The following is a 22,599-nucleotide window of genomic DNA, read 5'->3' as shown; positions in this document are numbered from 1 at the left end:
CATGAATGGTCTTTAAGGCCCAATACAATAGCACTGCAGATTCAACCTGTAACTGAAACTTAAAAGCCAAGCTGAGCTATTTGTCTCCAAGCAAGTGATACCAGTGGTACCAAAGGAAAGGACAAAGTGTTGCAGTGACAAAGGGGACAAATTGCTTCCCAATTCTGGTTATCTACTTCTTTCCTCAAGTCTTGAGTAGACAGGAAGGTGTGCAATCTTTAAACCTCAGCCAGAAAATAATCTTGTTTATTGGCCATATATCTAAAACATTCAGACATCTACAACAAGGGGCTGCTCCTTCCAACCCAAACCGTAAGTGTTTAAGGCCAGAATGGACAGAGCCCCAAGCAACCTCTGGAAGATGTCCCTGCCCATGGCAGAGAAGTTGGACTAGATGACCTTCAAAAGTTCTTTCCAAGCCAAACCATTCTATGACTCTTAGTTACTGCTGAAGTTTCACATTAAATGGCAACAGCTCAGCTTAATTGCATATTATGCAAGACAGTATTTTGTTGTAATGAATCCATTTTAAGTGTGTTGTTTCTTTTGAGTTTCTTTTCATTGGGAAAGGCACATGAGCAAGTTCAATTTTGCTCTTGTGTTCTTTTAGATCTTTCCATCACATCAGGTTCACCACACCACAGTTCTGTTGAGACAGAGGTTACTCCAGCCTCATGCTGGTGCAATACACACCTTTCACCTCTCCTGCCTCTTGTTTTTGCCTTAGGTAAAATATTTTCCATTCCTCTCCTTGTCCATTTCTGAAATTATCTTTTGCCCATTTAATCTGTTGAGAGTGGCCAAAAACCAGGGAGTTGCAGGAACTTCTCATCAGTTTACTTGCACTGGGCTGATATGTGCATTAAGACAACCCAGAGGACACTGACCTTTTTTATACCGACTGCTTGCAGCTCATTTCAAACCAGCCACATAGCCAAAGTTTACTCTCTCCTACTTCACACCCAAATTACTGAGAAGGGTCAGGAGCTCCAACATCACCCTTGCCCCTTCTGGTTTCGAACAACTGATGTAATTCTGCATTTTCTTCTAACACCAGCACAAGTAAACACAAAGTGCCGCTGCTCTCTCTCAAGTTAATTATTACACTGCTCAGCCCAGCCAGTGCAACACTGTGTCTCGCAAAGGAGGACAAGGAATTCTTCCTGATGTGGAAAGAAGTCTTTCCAGCACACCTCTCTACTCCCAGTTTCCTCATCTCAGCTTCACCAATTTGTTTTCCACAGTGAAAGATTTCTCTACAAAGGAAGAAACTGCCCATACCTACATCTTCAGCAACATGACCTCACAGCCCTTATAAGTAACCTGTCAGTTTTATGACATCTGGCAAGATTTTATTTTTTTTGTAACAGAAATGAGAAGCATAGATAATAAGTTAGTATTTTGACCTTTAGTTTGTCCTAGGTGATTCTTAAATGTGCAGCAATGTAATGTTTGTTTACAGAGAAATCAGATAATGAACTACATAACTCTGATAAAATTTGGTTTTGTCACACAGTAATCAACCACAAGCAGAGCAAGGAGAACAGACATACCAGAATGACTCCCTCTCCACCTCCTCTGTTGTCACTATCACAGAGTTGCACCAATTGCAAGATGCATGCTAGTCTCTCAGTCTGGATTAACAGATGAATTCCGAAATCATCTTAATTTAGAATGCATTTTGACAAATTTCTCTCCCCATCCAGAAAAGGAAAAAAGGAAAGTGACAGGAATCTCCTACATCAGTGACTAGAATTGCAGTGTAGCCAAGTCCTTTGCTCCCAAGAGTTTGCCTGTACGAAGTAGATCTTGGTATTTAAAACTGTTTTAGTAACATTCACAGAAAAACCATTAAGCAACATAATAAAGCTAGGTTAAACTGTGTATCTGGCAAGAAAATCAAACCTTGCCAAAGTAGATGATCAAGCATCAGCATTAATTTACGTAAATATTCTTCTGCAAAAAATGTTACTTATAGACCACATACAGAATTATTCCTTCTCTATCAGTAAAGTCTCCAAATATGCTCTAGAGAAATACTCTGAAGAAGGTAAAAAACAACCCTTAGCAAAGTCCTAAGTTGTTTCTGCAATAAGGTGACCTGGGGTAGTAGTGAGAACAAGGACTGAGGGAGTCAGTGAACACTCTGGACTGCTGAATGTTGACCACATTTCTGTAAAAATGAAAGATTTCCCAAGCAAAAATTGAGCCAAAACAAAAATCAAGATGGTGTTTAGGCAGCAGACTCAATAAACAGCAGGACATATTTGACTAAAGAATCAGACAAACCTTAACAGCAAGCTGAAAACACCACATGAACACTCACAGTATTATAGAGGGCCCTGAGTAGACAGGTAAAACACATCTGGTTTAAAAATACCACTAGGCATGTGTTAAACTGTTTGCCAACAATCATGCTCACTTGCAAAGTTAGTCTGCATTGTTGCTTGCTTTAGTAATCACAGCCTCAGATCTTACACCTAGACATACAACTATTCCATTAACATATCATACCAGCATCAAAAAGCCAATTAGTGCTCCACACAGTGCAATTATGCTCTTTAAGTAGATGCTTTTATCTGTATTTTTCATACAGCAGTACTTAACATGACAGCACTTCTAATCTCATTGTGGGCTGTTTGTGGTTCACCCATTTCACACACTAATCAAGAGATCCTGCAATCTAGATTTCCCCAATTTATGTTGAAATGTACAGTGCTGTTCTGTGGAGCAATTCCTGCACTGGCTCACAATGACATGCCAAGCAAGTCCTGGTATTCCTCCTCTCCTATGTAACTCCTATGTAATACCTAAATAATACAAGCCTAATGTATCTTCTTCACTGCAAGGAACATGGGAAGACAAGAGGAACTTAAATCAACTAGTGACATTTCCCTAACTATTGCTCAGGCTTCTGTCCTCTCAACATATGTTAAATACAATCTTTTTAACCAATTTTTGTGTCATTACAGGGTAACCAGGGCAGCAGAGATGTACAGCACACTGATTTTTGCTATTTTACCATTAAACAAAACCTAGCATTGGTTGTGTTTTGTTTAAAAGGCAAACACCACCACCACTACCCCCCACCCCTCCACAATAAAGCACTTCTGGACTACCAAAAGGGTTGCTTTCATCAGGCTGAAATAAGCCTTCACTGGTCTGTGGTATTTACCAAAGGCAGGAGACTGCCTCAGAAAATGAAATTCAGTTTCTTTTAAGACTGTCTCTATTCAATGCATAACAAACAGTATTGATCAAACAGGTAAGTAAAAGCTCAGACTCTGTATCATGATTCAGTGTGCAGTCTGGAGTTACGCAAGTATTTTGAAACATGCCTTTTTATCATTCCTTCAACAATCTGTTCAGTTTTCAATGCTGGCTGTGCACCAACCCCTCCCTAGATTCTTGATATTGAAACACAGGAACATTTGCTTGCTATGGCAAAGAGGGAAGTTTTCCCATTGTTCATCCACAGAGCAGATTTGGAATATGTAATCAAATATTCCTGGGGAAGACCGTGTGCTTGAGCAACTGTTGTTGGTTTTGAATGAAAGACAGGAGTTTCTGAATCTAGCTACCTCTGTCCTACCAGTGCTGCTGGACCAGAATTTAAAAATAAAATGTATTCTTTGGTTTTCTTTACAGCTCTGGAACAAAACAACTCACAGAAGGCAAACATAAAACTTTTCTGAGGAAAAGTCCTGCTGCTCCCCTCCTTACCCTCACAAGATCTTCATCCTAATCCTTCATCTTACTTCTGAACTGTTCAACAACCTCAACACAGTTGTTTAAAACCAAAATGTAATAGGGTAGCTTTCACCTTTGCTCTCTAACACATCTAGACCTTTAACATAAAGGGCAGCATCACTACTTCAGAGACTCTTCTCTCATACTTACATAAATGAACATTCTCATTAGAGGTTTTGCTTGCTTTCCGGGAAATCAAGAGATTATCACCAGCCCAGGGAACAACAAATTTGAGTATTTCATAGTACTACAGCCTGATATTTTTTGCAAGCATGGGCACTGCATATACCAATACACAAACTAAAACACCATGGACAATTTCTTGTCTGATATTGGATTTGTTGTAATCATCTTTAAACACACATTCCTACCACCTCACAAAACAGAAATCCATCTCCAAGAAAAAAACGCTGTGAAATAACTGCAGGAAAAGTTACAGTATCTTTATGTAAAAAATGTTGTCACTTCTAAGAAGAATCACATCTTGTGTTTGTTGTTGTATCTCCAGTGTTGCTCAGCAAGGTAGGAGTCATTTGTCAAGACATTAAAAACACCTCAAATCCATTAAAAGCTCTGATATCTTCTGAAAAAGCAAACGAAGCATGGCTGACCTTCAGAGGGAATCATCGTCACCTTTTCCTACTAATAGAGATGCACATATTAATTACATCTCAAACCAATAAACCCACTTACAGGTACACCCGCACAACAGGGAAAATTTAGCACCCTGGAAATAACAGGGCTAAGATTTTGCTGAAATGCATGCAGGCATACACTAGTATTTTAATTGTTTCTCAGCACTACAAATGAAACTATAGCTAACACTGCCTACTTACCATGCCATCAAATAAAATCAGAACATAACTTCATGAAAAGTGGAATCTTGCAAGAGCATCTGAGATGAACACAGAAGTAACAGAACACTTATTTTGCAAGTGATCTGGGGCATAAGAAAAAATTGCTGGCACATTCACTGACTTCCTTAAACTATGAATACTTGATAACCACCCTCCAGAACCTACTTCTGTATGTGGTAATTAAAACTTTCTTGTTTCTATGGCTGCTTTCTTCTTGAATCATTGAGCTGTTCAGAGGACATCAGAAAGCAGAACACCAAAACCTACAGTGAGTGCTTAAGTGTCCCAGGCTTCTCTGAAAATCTTTATTCAAGTAGCACTTGTCTCCTATACTGTTATTGTGGCTATCTTACCTGCTAGCTTCTTGTTTGCTCCTGGTACCTTTCTTTACACACAGATATTTGGGAGAGCAGTAAGAATTGCAGGTTCCACAGCTGTGCTGCCCTGCCTAGGGACTTCTGCACACCTGCCCCAGGAACAGCCAAGAAGTGACTCATTTTGCACCAGTTTTAATCCCTTTTTGCCAGATGTTTTGCGCAAGTGTCTCCCACACACACCATTATCCACCCTCTCTAATACAGGTTCCTTTGATTCTGCAGGGGACTGAAATGAAAAAATAACTACAATCTCAGATCATATTAGAACCTACAGAAAAGTCACTTTAAACGCAACAGGTATTTCTATAGTTTAGGTGATCTAAGAAACGGGTATAACTTAATGCATACAGAAAAAACACTCTACCAGGAATGTTTACATAAATGTTAAGAAAATTTAACTGCCTTAAGAAAGAAATGCAGTCAAGTGTTTTGTCTTCGATTCAACAGTCCTAAAGCAAATAAATCTACCATCACGATAGCAATTTTTGATTTCCAGTACTTATCATGCATCATGGTATATATACTAAGAAGAAAGAAGTTGTGCAGTCTAATAAACATCCATTTATATACACTCCCACATAACAAGTACTTAAAATAAACAGCATCCATTTCAATAAAAATATACTTCCAACAACAGAATTTCTCTATTAAATCCATGTTTATTGCTTAAGTTTTATCACAGTGGAGATTAAATTATTCTTAATCATCCGGTCAGTGCTTTTGTACCTTCAATGCCAAAAAAAACCCATTTAAACCAAGTCATTCATACACTCGAAGTCTTATTACCATCCCACCATTCATCGCCTCTGTGTGCTCCTTAAGTTGCCACAAACTGCAAGATTGTAAAAAGGTATAGCTGATAGGCTTATTTATAATACCATTTTCTTCAAGTATTCAGAAAGCAGTACAAGTAGCTGTACTGTATATTAGAAACATATCTGTACTGTTATTATTGCTATAGGATAGAGGCTCCTGATGGAATGATAGTGAAATATTGCATCACTGTGTATGAAGATGATCTCAGCATCCTGTCATCGTCACAGCTCTCCCCGTGTTAGTGAACACCATGTCAATGGATTTCTTCCCTTTCTCTTTCAGGCATGGGATTTACAACTACAAATAAATAAAGCATACACTCACAACATGTGTAGTGCAAATTCCAAGTAAACAGAATGACATGGAAATTAACTCATAGTTGCCAACTCAGGTTGCACGGGGCAGTTGTGATTTTGGGCCCAGCACCCCACGCCCCCGCCTCAGGTGCACACCAGTGCCAGCGTCCCGTGTCGTCTACAATGATTGAGAGAGATTGTTGCAAGGAGGGGCCGTAGCAGGGGAAGGGGGACACGACCACCTCTGCAAACCCTGCGCTGGGGTGGCCGGGCTTCACCCCACACATCCTGCCAGAGCTGGGAGGCAGGCTGGTCACCCACCCTGGGGAACAGCCTCCCCTCCCGCATCCAAGAAATTTGTATTGGCAACTATGTGGAACATGGATTGCGTGGCCCAGACTAATAGAAGGTAAAATATTTTTCCAGATAAAACCATTGAAAGAGAACATCTACAACACTGTGATTTAGGAAGAACTTAATAATGAGAATTAATAGGAAAGACATTCAACTTCGGGATGGTGGGGGGTGTTTTTCTCTTTTTTTCTTAAACAAACCCCAAGTAGTGGTTTGATGCTGCACAGCTCTAGGCCATTAGAAAACTTTCTGCATTAAGCACAGGGCTAGATTTCCTTTTTTGTTGTTCTTTGTTTCATTTATTTTTCTTCATTATGCAAATCTATTTCCCACACAGCCACATTTTAAACTGAAATAGAAACTCCCTAATATTTTCTTGGCATAAATTATATATGCGGAGAAAGGCAACAAACAATTTTGTATGAATTAAAAATTAAGACATACTGCAGAATTGCTCAAGACCCTTTTCTCCCAAGTACTGGTAGTGAGCAGAAGAGTCATGCAGCTTATCAATAAAATGACTACATATTTTTGCCATTTTTCTTCAGTGCTCATTTTAAGGTTTTTTTTTAAATGTCTGTGTTCTCAGTCAGCAACTTGTCTTTCTTGCACAAAGACTGAGAAAAAGTTTTGGGTTCTTTTTTTTTAAACAGCATTCTGACACAACATGCTGAACCTCCAAAGGAAACAGAGCTAGCTCCTAAAGTACTCTCAGGCTAAAAGATGGATATATTAAAATAATTTAAAAATAAAGGAAAAAACTTCTGCAAATAAAGAAAACTTTCCTTATTTGGGACACACACATTTAGATTTTACAAACTGAAAAACCATAAATATGGGCATTGAATAACTTGAGAGAATTAAGGCTTCTAAAAACTTCAGTGCCAATATAACTCTCTGCATCAGTATTAAGAAAATTTTCCATTTTAGGTTGTGCTTGCTTTTTCTTTTTTTAAAGACTTCTTAGTTCCGTAGAATTTTGTCACATAATATTACATACTGAAGGGGAGTGTTAGAACTGCTTATTGGGGTTTTAAGTAGTTGTTAGACTAAGTTACAGCGATAAAATTCGATTACTGATCTGATTCATTACTACTTTACATGGGGCAGTTGGCTCATTTCACCTTTTTTTCATGCTTAATGTGGCCATTTCTTCTATACTTGCCATTTGGGATCCCATTCTGGTAATGTCCATTAACAGCGCTATGGTCGTCATTTGACCAAAGATGTTTGCTTTGTTTGCGGATAAATTTTGTTATCCTGGCCAAAACATAATAAAGTAAGGCAGCACCCACTAGTACAACAAAGGCAATATCCAGTAAGAAATACTGATAGAAAGAGATGCTGTAAACAGCGGCACGTAGATGTTGGGCTCCATTGTGACGGAGGATGTAATTAATCCAGTATACAGTCCGGTTAACAGGATGACCAGGTTGGTCTTTGTGAATCTCAGACAGCCTCTGGGCCTGCTGCCGGTAGCTGCAGGGAAGCAAAAAGAAGGGAAAAAAGGAAAAAATCATCATCAGGGCTCTAAGCAATGCAAGTCTGCAACCATATAAATATACTTAAGCCTCTGCAGATCAAAGAATGTGTTACTGCAGGACTCACAACCACCAGCATAGAGAGCTAGATACAACAGATCTTCTGTCCTTCAATCAGTTCCTACAGCCTGTTGATAAAGAATGACTAGAAAAGCAGAAATCCACCCTCCAGCAAAGCTATAAAGAGCCAAGCTGACCTGCTGCCAGGAGGGAATCTTATCTAATCCAAAACAGTCCTACCAAGCAAGACACATTTGCTCTTCCCACTGCAAAGCGGAAACATACCCTGTCTAACCCATCACTCATTTTCACTGTTGTGAAACTGAATTACTAGACAAAGAAAGAACAACAGAAGAAATTCAGTTTTGATTGTATAATAAGACTAATTCCAGTTGGGTCCAGAGTTCAGCCTCAAACTGTGTTTCTCAGCAGGGCACCCCCTGAAGCCGATCTCTCCCCTCTTACTGAAGCTGCAGAGTCGACACATTATTCATGCAAGACTTGCCTCTCTACAGAGCAGGGCTGCACACAGGAAAGGTGATGCCAGTGACATTATCAAGAGCTCTTGAGTGATGTTGCCCTTCCCTGAAGATCTGCTGCTTGCTCCTTACAGGTTTCTCCTTACCCTAGGCAAGCACCACTTAAAGACTTTGCTCCCATGAAAGCAGGAAGCTTTGTCAGCACCATACTCCAAAACTAGCAGCAGTCAATAAGTCATTATACTCTGGAGATGGGCTGAACATCAGATGTTTTGAAAAGATCTGAATTAACTTGTGAAGTGACTTTTCTCTTACTTTAAATATTTGAGATTTTTTTTTTTAATCAAATCATGAAGCTTTAGAAAAGTCACTCTTTTAATACCTCCATAACTTTAACTCCAATCCAAACATGCCACCCTACAGGTGTATATTGTTCTGGACCCCTTAAGCAGCACAACAGACAGCTAAATATGGAGCAATCAAGACAGAAAGAGACATGGGTCTGCACCAGGGATTAAGTCAGGGCAGGTTTGTTTCTATAATCTCTCTGCCCTTCGCACAGCAACTGTTGCAAAAAGAACATGAGTAACCATGTGAATTAGGACTTGCCCTAACTGTACACAGAAATGCCAACATGCTTTTTTTTATCTTGCAAAGCTTCTGTATCTGCACATGTATCTCATAGCAAAAGCTCAAACTAAAAGCAAGAAACAATTGCTCGTGCCATACCTGGGATCATTAATAACTTTTACTAGGGCTTCATACAACTCGGTCTGGGTGACAGTTTTCCAGTTCAACAATATTCCCATGCCTTTGGCCTGCACACGAGTCATAGTATCGTAATGGTCTCCAAAAAGGGGAATCCCCACCACTGGGACCCCATGGTACATGGTTTCAAAAATGCTGTTCAAACCTCCGTGACTAAGAAAAGCTTTAATGTTAGAGTGACCTGAAAACAGAAAAGGCAGGAAGATTAAAAAAACATTTACATCTCCTTAATGCAAAGTTACTGAAACAACATGTTTGTCACCATGTTTCTGACGTTGAAATTCAGGAAGGCAAAAATGAAGGCAACTGGTTATGAAGTTCTCCTTCAACCTGCTCCACTGACATTACATGTGCATTAGCTTATTTCCTTATACACTAAGAGAGTGGGAACAACCAACACAAAGAAAATTCTCATGTATACAAGTTGTGTAGAATTCATTAATGGAGTAATTAACATACATTGTTTACCCCCGAGTAGCTGCAGGTGGCGACTACAGCCAGTTGATCAGTATAAGTGAACCAAAGAGCAAGCATTTTTCCTCATTACTCATATGAAATAAAAGCTACTTAATGACAGGGCAATTGAAATTGCATTCTCTCTAAAGTTTCAGATGCCTTACTACAGGCTAGCAAGATCTGAAAATAATATACATATAATGGCAAAATGAGCAATTTGGTAACCAAAACAAATCACCTGCTTTAACAAGTCTTTTGCTTAGTCACGACATTGCACTAAATACTCCTGCTGACATGCACACAGACACACACATGTTTACACACATTCAAAGCCCATTGCAGCACTGGAGCTGTTTTGCTAACACACCAAAAGCCAGGTATCCCAAAGAACCGCAAATATTCCATGACCTGCAACGTATTCAGCTACCCTTTAAATAAGAAAAAAAAACACTGTGCTTTTTCGTAAGAGAGATTAACAGTCACCAGTACCCTAAAACAGTAGATTCAAGAAAATCACTAATTATTTAGCTTTAATACTTTTTTTTCCTTAAGCTCCATAGCTTCCATAGCATTGAGAACACCTGTCATTTTTTTTTTTCCCCATTTATTAGGTCTTTGGAATAACTAGGTTCTTCCACCCTGTTAACTTGAGAAGGAAAATGAGTTAGCACCAGGGAAAGAAAGAACATCAGAAGGGTGTTTGATCCCAATCTTGACATTTTAATTCTATATTTTTGTTTTGTAAATGCTACTACAGACAGTTTCCTAGCTTTATAATGATAACTCAGTAGAAGATTTTTGGAAGAGCAATCCAAACTTGAGTGAGAGTAAGTGATATATGCTCTATACTCACCAAGGAGGTCATTTTGTGGTAACCATTCTATAAGCTTTGTATTGTTGCCTAAATTCCTAGGTTTGTTTCCTGAAAACCTAAAAAAAATAAATAATCAAACAGAAGCTGAGTTAAAGACCTCTAAAACCAATGAAAATCAAACCAGATAATCAAACCAGATGATCCATGAGCCTTAGGTAGATCTCCAGTTACACAGGGACACTGCTTACTCATTATTAAAACAAAATAGACTCAACCAAAACACTGAATAGCCAAAAACTTCCAACTCTGTTTTCATAATTCAGTTTCCTTGTAATCTGGCCTGTAATGCAGTGTCTTCTATTGATGTAATGGCAACTTAGCTCCTTATCAAAGCTTACATAAATCTCATTATTATCACTGGTAGGAAGTTCTATAACCTTTCTACGGTTCCAAGTTGGACCGTTCTACTGAAAACCCTGGTTGGTCCTAGGTAAGTGACTCAACTAAGATCATCCCCCTCAGCACACAATAATCCCCACCATCAATGAGGCATTCCCTCTCAGTTGGCTACCATCTCAGTTTAAATGCAGTTACTAGCAGCAAGAAGGGAAAGGCTGACAGCTCAACTGAAGAAGCAAAGAGCTACTGATGAAAAGTTGGGGACCAAGCTAAGAGACAAGTCTATTTTTCTTACTTGCTCAATTGCCTGAAAGTCAATGACAACATTTTGCTCTCCTGAGGTGGCCTGAAAAGTTTAACCCATAAATTAAGGGCTCAAAGTACAAACAGATTTACCTATTATTATATACAGTTAGTATAGAAATATAGAAAGTTAAACACAGAAAAGAGTGAAAAAAAAATTACTACTAGACGATATGTTGCTTTGCAATAGCTCCATTACATGACTTAAGAGTATTCTTTTGCTACAGCATTAGAACTGAAACTTCATAAAGAATCAAAGATATTTTCCTGCAGAGAAATATTCCAGGGAAACCATACTAACAAAACCAAAAAAAGCACATTAAGATCAACAGGCATAAATAATTAACTACAAGCCAAGCAGTGCTGCAGGCTTCATAAGAAGCAAACAGAGCAGCTCTACTCCAAACAAAAACTGATGAGGTCTTACTACAACTATCAGGGGCTCTGTCACAGCTAGAATTTCCATTCCCCTGTTCAATATTGGGGTTCACAATTTCAATTACACACAGCAGTGAAAACAATCCCTAAGACATGACAGGGGACAGGATGCTCAATAGCTAATACAACTTCCCAAGTGCAGTAAGGAGAGTAGGCATTAATTTTAAGAGATTATTTGGAAACCAGTGGTTCACATGAACTTCTCTGAAGTGTATTCCAGAGCCAAACTACATGCAAAGCAGAGCTGACTAAACAGCTCTTGGATTTTTACAGTAACTTGAGTGCCACTTGAGATGGTTTTTAGAACAGAGAAAGCTTGTTACTGACTTTTACTCCTGCTGATTTTTCTCCTTCTAACTTCTCACAGAAAAAATACATGTGAAGAGCAATTATTAAAGTCTGTTTACTGAAAAAAGAGGCCTGAGAAAGGGAAGAAAAAGGAAAAGAGAAAATCTAGAATTAAATCAGCAGAATGCCATTCTTGCTCCCTGGGGTGGTTTCTTCATCAGAAACGATGACATTATGTCACAAATGTTACAACCTCAGACTCTTTTTACTGTCCCAGTTTCTTCTAGGATACAAACTCAGCATAGAAGGATAACCCATGCCTTACTCTGCCACAAAATCATTGCTCCTCCTTATTACTGGGGGACTGCAACATTTGTGAAAAGTGTCTTTCAAAGAGTGAGGTCCACTGTGCCACGCAGACTAACTTAAATTCAGCTTCTGCAACTATAGATCAAGATGACAGCAGGAAATGAGCATGTTTCAAATTACCACAAGTACACCTATGATTGCACTTACCTCCAAATAACTCTCTGAGGCAGTCTTGCCAGGGCATGTGCTAACTTATTGGCTATATCTTCTGACAGGTATTTCACTCCAGCTCCAAAGGAGACAAGGACAAAGCCATTTTCATTAGCACCATTCACCCACATTTGGAGATCCTGTCAGAGAAAATTGGCACTGAGCAATGCAGAAACATAGGTAAACCACAGATCAAATAAACATTGCTAAGAACCAACAGTTGTTGGTCTCTTTACTTCACAAGCCAAGTTGAGTCAAACATTTTAGAAATCACCAAGTACAACTTCTCAATGATTCAGAATCCATGGTACAGACTACAAACAGCAAAATTGTTCTGGATTTGTTTTAGCTTCCAAATGAACAACCAGCTTTATAAGACAATTTGTCCTTTCTTAACTGATCATTTGACACACATTCACAAGCTTACACATTACATTTTAACTCAGCAAAATATAAACATATCTCTGGCAGTATCAGCCCAAAAGTACAGCACAGGAAATACATGAATGATGTCTTGACTTAACTGTGTCATTCCTAGCCTTAAAGAAAGTGAGAGTACTTCAAAAGGGTTGTTTTTTTTGCATTTTGTAAAAATACACAACTTGAAAAACCAAAGTTTCAAAACAGACTTTCAGTTCCCCCCTGCTCTAAAATTTGGAGGAACCAGGAATAATACTCCTGTATGTAGAGTACAAGGATGGATGTCCCTCTCTCTTCAACCTATGTATTTTATCTTTCTTAGACCTGTGAGCCTCTTACACAGCAAATTAGCAGTATTATCTTAAATATACTTAAGAGTAACACAGGCAAAAGGCCTTTATATCCTTAAGTGCATCTTCCTCTTACAATTACTCTGAAACCAAGTCTCTTGCAATGCAATTTTTGCTGACCCTCCTGAGTCAAGGGCTGCCCCAGGTGAGGCAAGGAAGGCAACAATGCTGAAAGCAGAGCGCTACAGCGCTCCTAAACACTCTCAAAACAGAACAAACCTCAATCTCCCAGTGTAACCTGACAGCCACCCTGTAAGATCAAAGTCTGGAGGTGGCAGGGGGAAGGAAAAGATGGAAAGAAGTCTAAGTGCACTCTTCTATTTTGTAAGTGAAGATTTAATAAGTTTTTTCCAATGCAACTGTTGGCAATGAGAACTCAAAATTTGTACCCCTCAGATATGCCAGTCTGATAAAGAATATCTTATATATTTCCCAGGATATGAGTAAGTTCCTGTCTCACCAAATTTAAGCCTGCTCCACACCAGCACAGCACTAAGAAATATCAAAAGAAAAATTAAGAGCTATGTTCACAATGTGCCTCTTGTCTTGGTAATAAATAGGACATCAGACAGAGTAATGCTGCACTATCGTATCTTCACCCAAAACCACAAAAGCTACCACAAAAACCAGCAGGTAGAATCAAGACTTGCACAGTACACTGGGGCTTGTACAATTGTCTCTGCTACATAGAAATAAAGGGGTTTCCATTTTCTCTAGAACCCACACTTTTCATTTTTCTTCATCCTTTTCCAGTGTACTTTTCCCTTTTCCTCCTACATCAGTAGAGGGAAGGGGGGCAAAGAAGTGTTTGTGACCTTCCTCCAAGCTGAATCATTACCTGCTGAGCTTCTGACACGAAAATTTCCAAGATTTAAAGCTTGTCCTTGAATTTTACTTAAGGACTTAAGACCATGATGCAAATAGAATTATGCTAGTCACTTTTACTTAGTGGTTCAGCTAGTTACATCTTGAATTACTTCCTAGCAGTTGTTTACAGCTAAACAGAAAACAACTTTTTGTGGGCTCTAGGACAAACCATTCTGAAGAGCAATCAAGCAACATGCTGTAAAAGACTGCTCTCTTCCCATTTGTGACATCTGATCAAGTTACATTCTGAGAGCTGAAGTTATCTGTTAGAAGGTGGGTTTTTTTTCAACAACTGCAAGAAGCCCAGCTTTCACAGGCTCTGGTCTTAATTGGGCATGCACTCACCATAATACTTGTTGAAGGGGCTTAGAAACCTGGAAGTTCCTGGAAGCCTTCTTGATGAAAACTCTATGACACAAGTGCTGAAGAAGCCAACAAGAGTGGATGCTCTGCTAGACCTCACATACAGAGAAGAAAGACCTCATCTGGGATGCAAAGGTCAGGGGCACCCTTGACTGCAGTGACCGTAAGATTGAGGAGTTCCAGATACTGAGAGGACTAGCAAAACAGCAGCAGCATCTCCCAGACTTCAAGAGAACTGACTCTGGCATCTTCAGAAGCCTGCTTGGAAGAATCCCATGGGATACAGTGCAGAAAGGACTCCTGGCAAGCTTCAGATGAAAAAGAAGTATACAGGAGGTAGAAATAGGGACAGATAGCCTGGGGGGGAATATACAGGCACTTCCTGAGCTTGCACGAATAGGATTTGGAAAGTCAAAGCCTGCTGGAGCTGAATCTGGTAAAAACAACATGAAGGGCAGTGAGGTACATGAGTAGCAAAAAAAAAAAGTCCACTGCTGAACGGGACGATGAACCTGGTGACAAAAAAATACAGTGAAGCTTTCTTCATCTCAGCTATTACTGGTAATGCTGACCTTCAGCAATCCCAGTTCCCTCAGACCAGAGGGAAAGCCTGGAGCAAGGACTCAGTAGGAGATCAGGCTAGGCTGCTTTTAAATGAACTGGACATAAACATGACCTGATAGGATGCACCCAGAAGTGTCAGCAGACCACCAGGACCTGGTCACAAAGTGATGAGGTAATGGCTACACAAACAGCAAGGTGGGACTGAAAACTGGCTGAACTGCAGGGCTGAAATAGTTGTGATTGGAGGCATGTTTGCCTAAAAATCAGGATAGCTGGCAGTACTGCTCAAATATTTCTCAATCAGCATGGGAAAGCCCTACCTATGCTCGGTCAATCACCTAGAGATCAGACTGTCCTAGCTGAGGAATAGCTCCCAAGGCTACTGCTCTACTGCACTTAGAAATTCTAGGACACTTCATAACCCTGATGTATTCCCATAATAACAATTATACATCATTATATAAACATACAGGTAGAAAATATTTCTAATAGAATTTCTAAAATAGCATTAAAAAAACCCATATATAATAACAAATAGCTATTAAGCACTTAAAGTCTAACAGAGAAAAAATAAAGGAAAATTACTACTTATGAAATTAGTGTCACCTTACAAACAAGCTTTTGCATTTTATTGTTGTGCAACAGTAAAGTTGACTGCTTCACTTATTGCAGCCAATTTCATACGCAAACCTTTGTAATCCTTGCCTTTGAAGGTAATCCCATTGCTTCAGTGTAACATAACATTTACAAAGGGGAACTTGAGATCTTGACAGGCAAGACAAGACACTGCCATTAGGCTCAAAAGATATAACTTGCTTGCAGTATTAAACGGGATTATAGTAAAAAATAAAAATCAATGCCATGGAAATTGTTTTCTTTTGTATAAACTGAAGCTTATTATCTGAGTGCTCGCTCTCCTGACCCCATTTCTTAAGTGTGGCAACACAAAACACATTCTCACAAGCTCTCAAAGTGTGATCCATTCAACAGAAGTTTGCACGGAAGGACTTCAACTTCAGAAACCAAGCAAGCTTTCCATACAGACAGATGCACACTGTGGAACAGACAAATGAAACAAGGTTTGCCATGTTCAGAGCTGGTAAGGATAAACCAGCTCTGATCCAAGAGGTACATAACGATTAACACAAGTGCAACACGCAGCGACTTGGCTCAGAGAAAACAAAAGCCTCATAACTACCATGGGCTACCACACCAGAGCACGATGATGCCTGGTCAACCCAAATCAGAAGTAAAACACACTTGAAATTGTCCTCAGGGTTTCTTTCAGGATGCTAAATTAGAAGGAATAGGATTGTGATTCATCACACAGGGTCAGAAGCATGCAGGGCCTATCTCAAAAAGATCAAGAAGAGTTTCAACTCAGCTTTTTATAGTTTGACATCAACTGAAAGGTGGTTCTCCCCACTCCAAATTTGTCCTAATTTTACTTAAGCTTTACACTATACTGGCAGTTAAGACTGGATTGCTTGCCTGCCTTCTGATCTGCAGCTCCTTTCCATTCTGCTTCCCCAGAGATGTGCTGAAGATCAGTACTGCCCATGGGCTGCAGAAAATTAACTACACACTTGTTAGGACAAGGGTTTTTCTCTCATACACCTCTGTAATTCCTCACATAACACAGCCTGAGTTTAACAGGATCACTAGACATAGCTAAATATCTAAGAGTTGAGTAAAAAAGAGGAAACTGGACAATATGGAAATTACACTGCCTCCATGTAGAACTCCAAAGTCATGATCTGGAGGAGTCCGTTATTCTCAGGTTCCTTTAACTTATTTCTCCTGACAGCTTCTTAGTACAGACTTTCTAAACTGAAGATGTAGTGAAATTGAATCCAATTAAGTGGCCCACACAGGCCTTTGGCTGCAAAACAGTTCTGAACATCCTAGTCCAATTAACTGGGCCATGGCACAACTCAGTATTTTCCTTTACTTTTCCCCCTCTTTATGTGGCATACAGGGTATAGAAGGGATACTTCCAGCAGATAAAAAAAGCAGACTATGATCTTGACACATGAAAGAAACCAGATATTTGATCAGCATTATTACTATGGCATCACTTAATTCACACATACACTGCTAATGTTTACTTTAGAAGCGCACTGCAACAACTGAGATGCAGGACAAGCAGTGGCAAATAAATACAAGCTGTGAGCAGTTGTCACAAAACCTGAATCACGGAAGAGAAAACACTGAGGCCACAGAACAATTTTGATTGCCTAGGATTTGAGCACATCCACACAATACAGCCTTTAGCCACTTTCCCACCTTCTCATTCACTGAAGCCCTATTAACCCTAACATCCCAAGCACCAGCCTCAGTGAAACCACCGGTGCCACACCATACGCTAAGAGCATTCACAGACACCTGGGCTCATCCTCTATGAACTCACCCCTTTCTTTTCTTTAAATCCACTTAGACTTTTGACCTCCAGCACATTCCTCCTTCCTGATCTAATTACGCACTGTAAGAAAACAGACGGATGAGTCATTAGAGCTGTCTTCACTAAAAGCAGCACTCCCTGTTTGGGCAGCATTTTATAGCTCCTTGCTCACAGCAAGAAAGGGACTTCCTCCTGTCCAATTTAGATGATGGTAATGTTTGCTGGGAATTCAGTGTTATTTTTTTCATGTCAGAAAAGAATACTTAATATTCGAAACCACAGCTTTTACATTCTAAGCCTCTAGTAAAAGTCTGATGAGGGAAGTTATAACATGGTAAGCTGCATTACTGAGTCTTCCTCAAACTTCAAATTTCAACTGAATACACAGAAGCAAGAAGGAAATACCTTTGACTTCTGCAGCTAATGCAAACTTTACGTGTACATTGTGACAACAAGTGCTTCTTTAAAATGGTTCACTTTTTCAGTAACATTACCCAAGCGCTTTTTCACCCACCAATGTAAGTATTTTTAGGTTTTGGTTTTTGTGTAGAAAGAAAAACTACCCCAATTACTGTCAGTCCCAGCACAGCCAGCAAACCACATTGGTTTGCTGAGGCTACCCTGACAACTTGACAAACTGACCAGCAGCTCAGAAACAGACCTGGCTTTCCCCTTCCAAGCTAGGAATCAAACCTCAAACAATTACAACCCTCAAACCTTGATGAACTTGCAAGCAAATTTTCCAATAGCATTTCTGAAAAAACAAACAAAAAAAAAACACCAAACAACCCAAAACTTAAGACAAGGCACTCATATACCTTGAAGAAGCACTAAAAATGTAATTTTTCTTCTGTGTAAATCCACACTGAAAACAAGCTGACCTGAATCAAGTATTAAGCTGAATACACAGATGAATACTGGATTTCCCCAGAAACTTTAAGACATTTAAACACAGCTGAAAAGCCTTGGAGAAGTATCCACAAAAATGACTGAGGGAGGCAGCTTTCCCCAGGCTATTTCATCAGCCAGTGGAAAGTCTCATCCAACAGCTAGACATGTCACACCTCTTCTTGCCCACCCCATCTCTTCACCAGGCACAGTACCACCTCAGGTTGGTAGCCCATGTGAAAGATTCTACTATAGCACATGTTCTTCTGAACTAAATTGCAAACTACATTTTTTAACTCATCTTTTTTTCATCTAGTTATAGCTTTAGGCACCGTCCCCAACAAAGTATCACCCAATACATAATCATAACTCTCACTTATGCTAAGTGATTTTAAAAACTAATAATCCATGCATGCTAAGGTATTAAATGCTTAAGGAAACCCCAATTATAACAGTCAGCCAAACCCCATCATGTCTCTGCCCATTTTCATGTTAACTTTTGTGCAAACACACTTCTCTGGGCAAAATAGTAAGAGACTGAAATGACAAGCTTCTTTTGAAGCTCCTTACCTGTTCATCCAAATATCTGGTTTTGCTTATGCTGCCTGATCCTGGCACAGAGTCCCAAAGGACATACCAATTCATCTTTGACCATATTCCACAACAGATGCACTTTCCAACTCCTTTTAGGATGTGATAATTTATCACCCTTACAGATCTCAGAGAGGTGTGGCACTCACTCAGACCAGGCAAAGGTGGTCAGCCAGCCACTACTCCATTCCTTCCCTAGCCAGGGAGCTTTCAGACCATAGTGGACTGGCCTTGTAGCCAGTCATCCCTCTCAGACACTGCATGCTTGCTTTAAAAATGCTGCCTTGTGTTTGTCAGTGTTCACAGGTTGCCTAAGCAGGCTGCTCTGTTCTCCATGCACATGAAGTTTATTGCAGCACGAGCTTTGCTGTGTTCTCTTTTCTGACTTTAGGAGCAAAGATTTCTATGAAACTACATTACTGAAGAAGGAAGGTTTGTGAGTATGCACTAGTCTTTTACTGAGGTTGTCCCTGTGCTTGTATAGGGAGAAAAAGCACTTATTGATCTATGTTGTACTATAGGAGCAAGGGAGGGAGGAATAAGTAAAATAAAATAAATCTTTTTACTATTCTAAGACAGGAATGCTATTGTGCCAACCCTACTATGTGAGCTTTGTTCTGTTTGATTCTCTAATTAGCTGTTCTTAGCAGGCTTAGATGCTAAATGCACAGCTGTGACTATAGAGTGAGGACCCAGCTGGCAGTAACCAGTGGTGCCTAATACTGAGCTTTGTTTCAGAAAAACAAAGTACACAAACACAAACATAACCGGGTTTAATATCAGAAGCTTTCCCTGTTCAGCTGCTCAATTCAAATGCGCAATAGCACAAATGTCTGTTCTTCGAATATGGTTGCGAACCACCATTCCCCAATGGAAAGCAAAGGCATACTATGCAACTACTTCTACAAAATGCTGCTTATAGTAGACAAAAACAGATCTATTTCAAAATAAATAAGAAGCCACATGAAGTGATCTTTAGAAAGGAGATACTCATGGATAAATAAGCAGAAAGGTACACAGGCCATTTTATTAATATCGTAACTCTTCTGGCATATCCTAAATAGTACTTCTCTCATGTCAAGTTTTTAAATGCTGTGTTCACACGTTTTTAACCTCATTTCAAATTTTACTAAAGAACAACTTGTCAGCACAGGCAGTCAAAGGTCACACAGATATCATTACAAGACCTCTGCTATCACTAAACAAACAGTCCTATCATGTTATCTAAAGTTACAAAACAACTTGTTACAACAAACAGAAAAACCACCACTTTAGGCAAAGCACATTGTTTGTATTTACTTGCCAAGAATTTGAAAATCAGCTTACAAATTTTTTTATTTATTTACTGTAATGAGTAAAGGACATGTAAGGAGCAAAGCAGAGCAAACACCTGACTGCACTGAGCAGAGGATGGGTCATACCTCCCTGACTCAACACATCCCACTGCCTGCTGCTGCCTCAGCCCATCACCTCTGCAGCAGCCAGCATCTATGTCACACTTGAAAGAGTATTTTTCCACTGACTAAATCTCTGCCTATTAAAACCAGTGGTCACAAAGCAAACGAGCTCATCCCCTTTTCTCAGGGTTTGTTCCTTTTCAAATCATCAGGCCGAGTCAGATCCTTCCCCACCACATCCCTCTGGATTAATTGCAAGTTAATTGCAGTCTTTCCTCAGGAACAAGGCACTGTCACAGTCACCAACCTCCTCTCTGCTGCGAACTCGTAACTCAACACGTTTCTTCTGGTCACTCCATTTACTCTGGTGTCTGAAACCAACCTGAACATTCTAAACTTCTAAAAAATGAAACAAACCATGGGGGGCTATTTGTGAAGTCCTAACAAGCTTTGTATTTTCCCGAGGTACACAGGTAACAGCTGACCTGCACCACGTACCATTAAGAGGCTGATAAACCTCATTCTGTTCATGAGATCTAATGTACACAAGGTCCATGCAATTACCATGCAAATTATTTTTCCGTATTTTGTAGTCCATAATAGCATAGAGTATGATAATTCCAAAACCAGTACTCTGTAGACAAAAAAAGCCGTCTCTGCTTATGGCAAACTGAATTCTTCTATCTTCTGGCTGGTTAGAGCCACACTAACAGTCGCCAAACTAAGATCGGAACTGTTCTGCTAGGATCCCAAACACTATTAAGTGCACTCTCATCACATATTAATCTAGCAATGCTGTTGGTACAGTGTTTCTTCAATATTAGACACAGATTCAACCCTGCTGAAAGACAGATTTTGCTTTCATGTTCCTCACTAATTATTTGTTATATATATACACTGTATATTTGGCTTATCAAAATGCATTGGGGAAAAAAGTCTTTATCACCTTATGAAGTTTTTCAATGTCTCAAACATTGCATTTTCTTGCCTCTGACCTCTACCGCCTTTTCCCATTTAACATCCACTACTGAAAGAAGGTTTAAAACCATTTAACTTGAACGAGGAATGAAATTCAGACTCAAAAATGCCAACAAGAAATACAGTACCACAAGTCTTTGTCTTTTCTCTTCTATCTCAGCCCTCTCTAGAGTTACAGGCATATCCAATGCAGCCTCCAAGAACACAGTCTACCTAAAACTAGAGGTCAACCAGAAAACTGCCACGCAAGTACTTCCCTGATGCAATACTCTCCGTCAAAAATTCATTACTCACTGGACCTTTGGCAAGCACCCTGGGAAAGCAACCTTGTCTTTCAAATGAATGGAAGGTAATGGAAAATAAGAAGGTTGCCCTTCAAGAGAGGTTATTAAAATCACTGCATAGAATAGAAGTTAGAGCATAGGCATCCTCAAATCCAGGATGCAAATTATGTTTGTTGATGGTACCCCAGAGGCAATTCTGTTAAAAAAAAACAAAAACAAAAACAACCCTCCATTAACTTTCCTAAGCTCAGATCCCCATTGTAACTTGCAAGCATACACAGTAAAGTTGATGGTTATTAACTGTATACCCAAAAGTTTTGCCAATCCCCTTGTGGTTTGAATACCTGCACATGTAGTAGGAAAGCTGTACAAGTAACAGGAAAAGACAGTTTTAAGTATACCAAGCCACTTTCCATCATTCATCAGCAGTCCTGGCTGACTGGGGAGATACCAGCAGATTCAAAACTGTCAGTGTAACCTCCACATATAAGAAGGGACAGAAGGATGATCCAGGAAGTTATAGGCCTGGTAGTCTAACTTCAGTACCAGGGAAGCTGATAGAACAGATCATCCTGAGTCCTGTTGGGCAGTACATGCAGAACAACCAGGGGATCAGGCCCAGTCAGCATGGGTACATGAAGGGCAGGGTCTGTTTAACTTCATCTCCTTTTATGACAGGGTGGCCTGCTTATTGGACAAGGGCTGTAGATGTTAGCTACCTTGACTTTATTAAGGCCTTTGACACTGTTTCTCACAGCATTCTCCTAGAAAACATGGCTGCTTGTGGCTTGGATGTGAACACGCTTTGCTGGATAAAAAACCTGGTTGTATGGCCAGGTCCAAAGAGTTGTTTTGAATGGAGTTAAATCCAGTTGGTGGCCAGTTACAAGTGGTGTTGCCCAGGGCTCAGTGCTGGGGCCACTCCTGTTTAGCATCTTTACTGATGACTTGGACAAGGGGATAGCATGCACCCTCAGTAAGTCTGAAAAAAAATGAAAAGCTGATTTTTAAAACCAGGCCTCTGCACTACAGATACCGACA

General features: G+C 39.7%; 1 protein-coding gene across 1 annotated transcript in view; it reads right to left on the bottom strand.

Annotated features, from left to right (window-relative positions):
• Positions 1 to 6,929: 6,929 nt before the first annotated feature.
• The window catches only part of UGT8 (UDP glycosyltransferase 8), a 30,906-nt gene continuing 15,236 nt past the window's right edge, over positions 6,930 to 22,599 (bottom strand). Inside the window, exons 2-5 of the mRNA XM_010002854.1 lie at positions 12,453 to 12,595; positions 10,548 to 10,624; positions 9,200 to 9,419; positions 6,930 to 7,929 (exon numbers count right to left, since the gene is read on the bottom strand). Coding sequence (XP_010001156.1) covers positions 7,566 to 7,929; positions 9,200 to 9,419; positions 10,548 to 10,624; positions 12,453 to 12,595 — 804 coding nt within the window. The 3' untranslated portion in view covers positions 6,930 to 7,565. The remainder of the gene's footprint in view (positions 7,930 to 9,199; positions 9,420 to 10,547; positions 10,625 to 12,452; positions 12,596 to 22,599) is intronic.

This window comes from Chaetura pelagica, unplaced genomic scaffold, assembly GCF_000747805.2.
Source record: "Chaetura pelagica isolate M959 unplaced genomic scaffold, ChaPel_1.0 scaffold1098, whole genome shotgun sequence".
NCBI classification, from domain to species: Eukaryota; Metazoa; Chordata; class Aves; order Apodiformes; family Apodidae; genus Chaetura; species Chaetura pelagica.
Note: the sequence above shows the minus strand (reverse complement) of the source record. Positions and strands in the feature narration are given on the sequence as shown.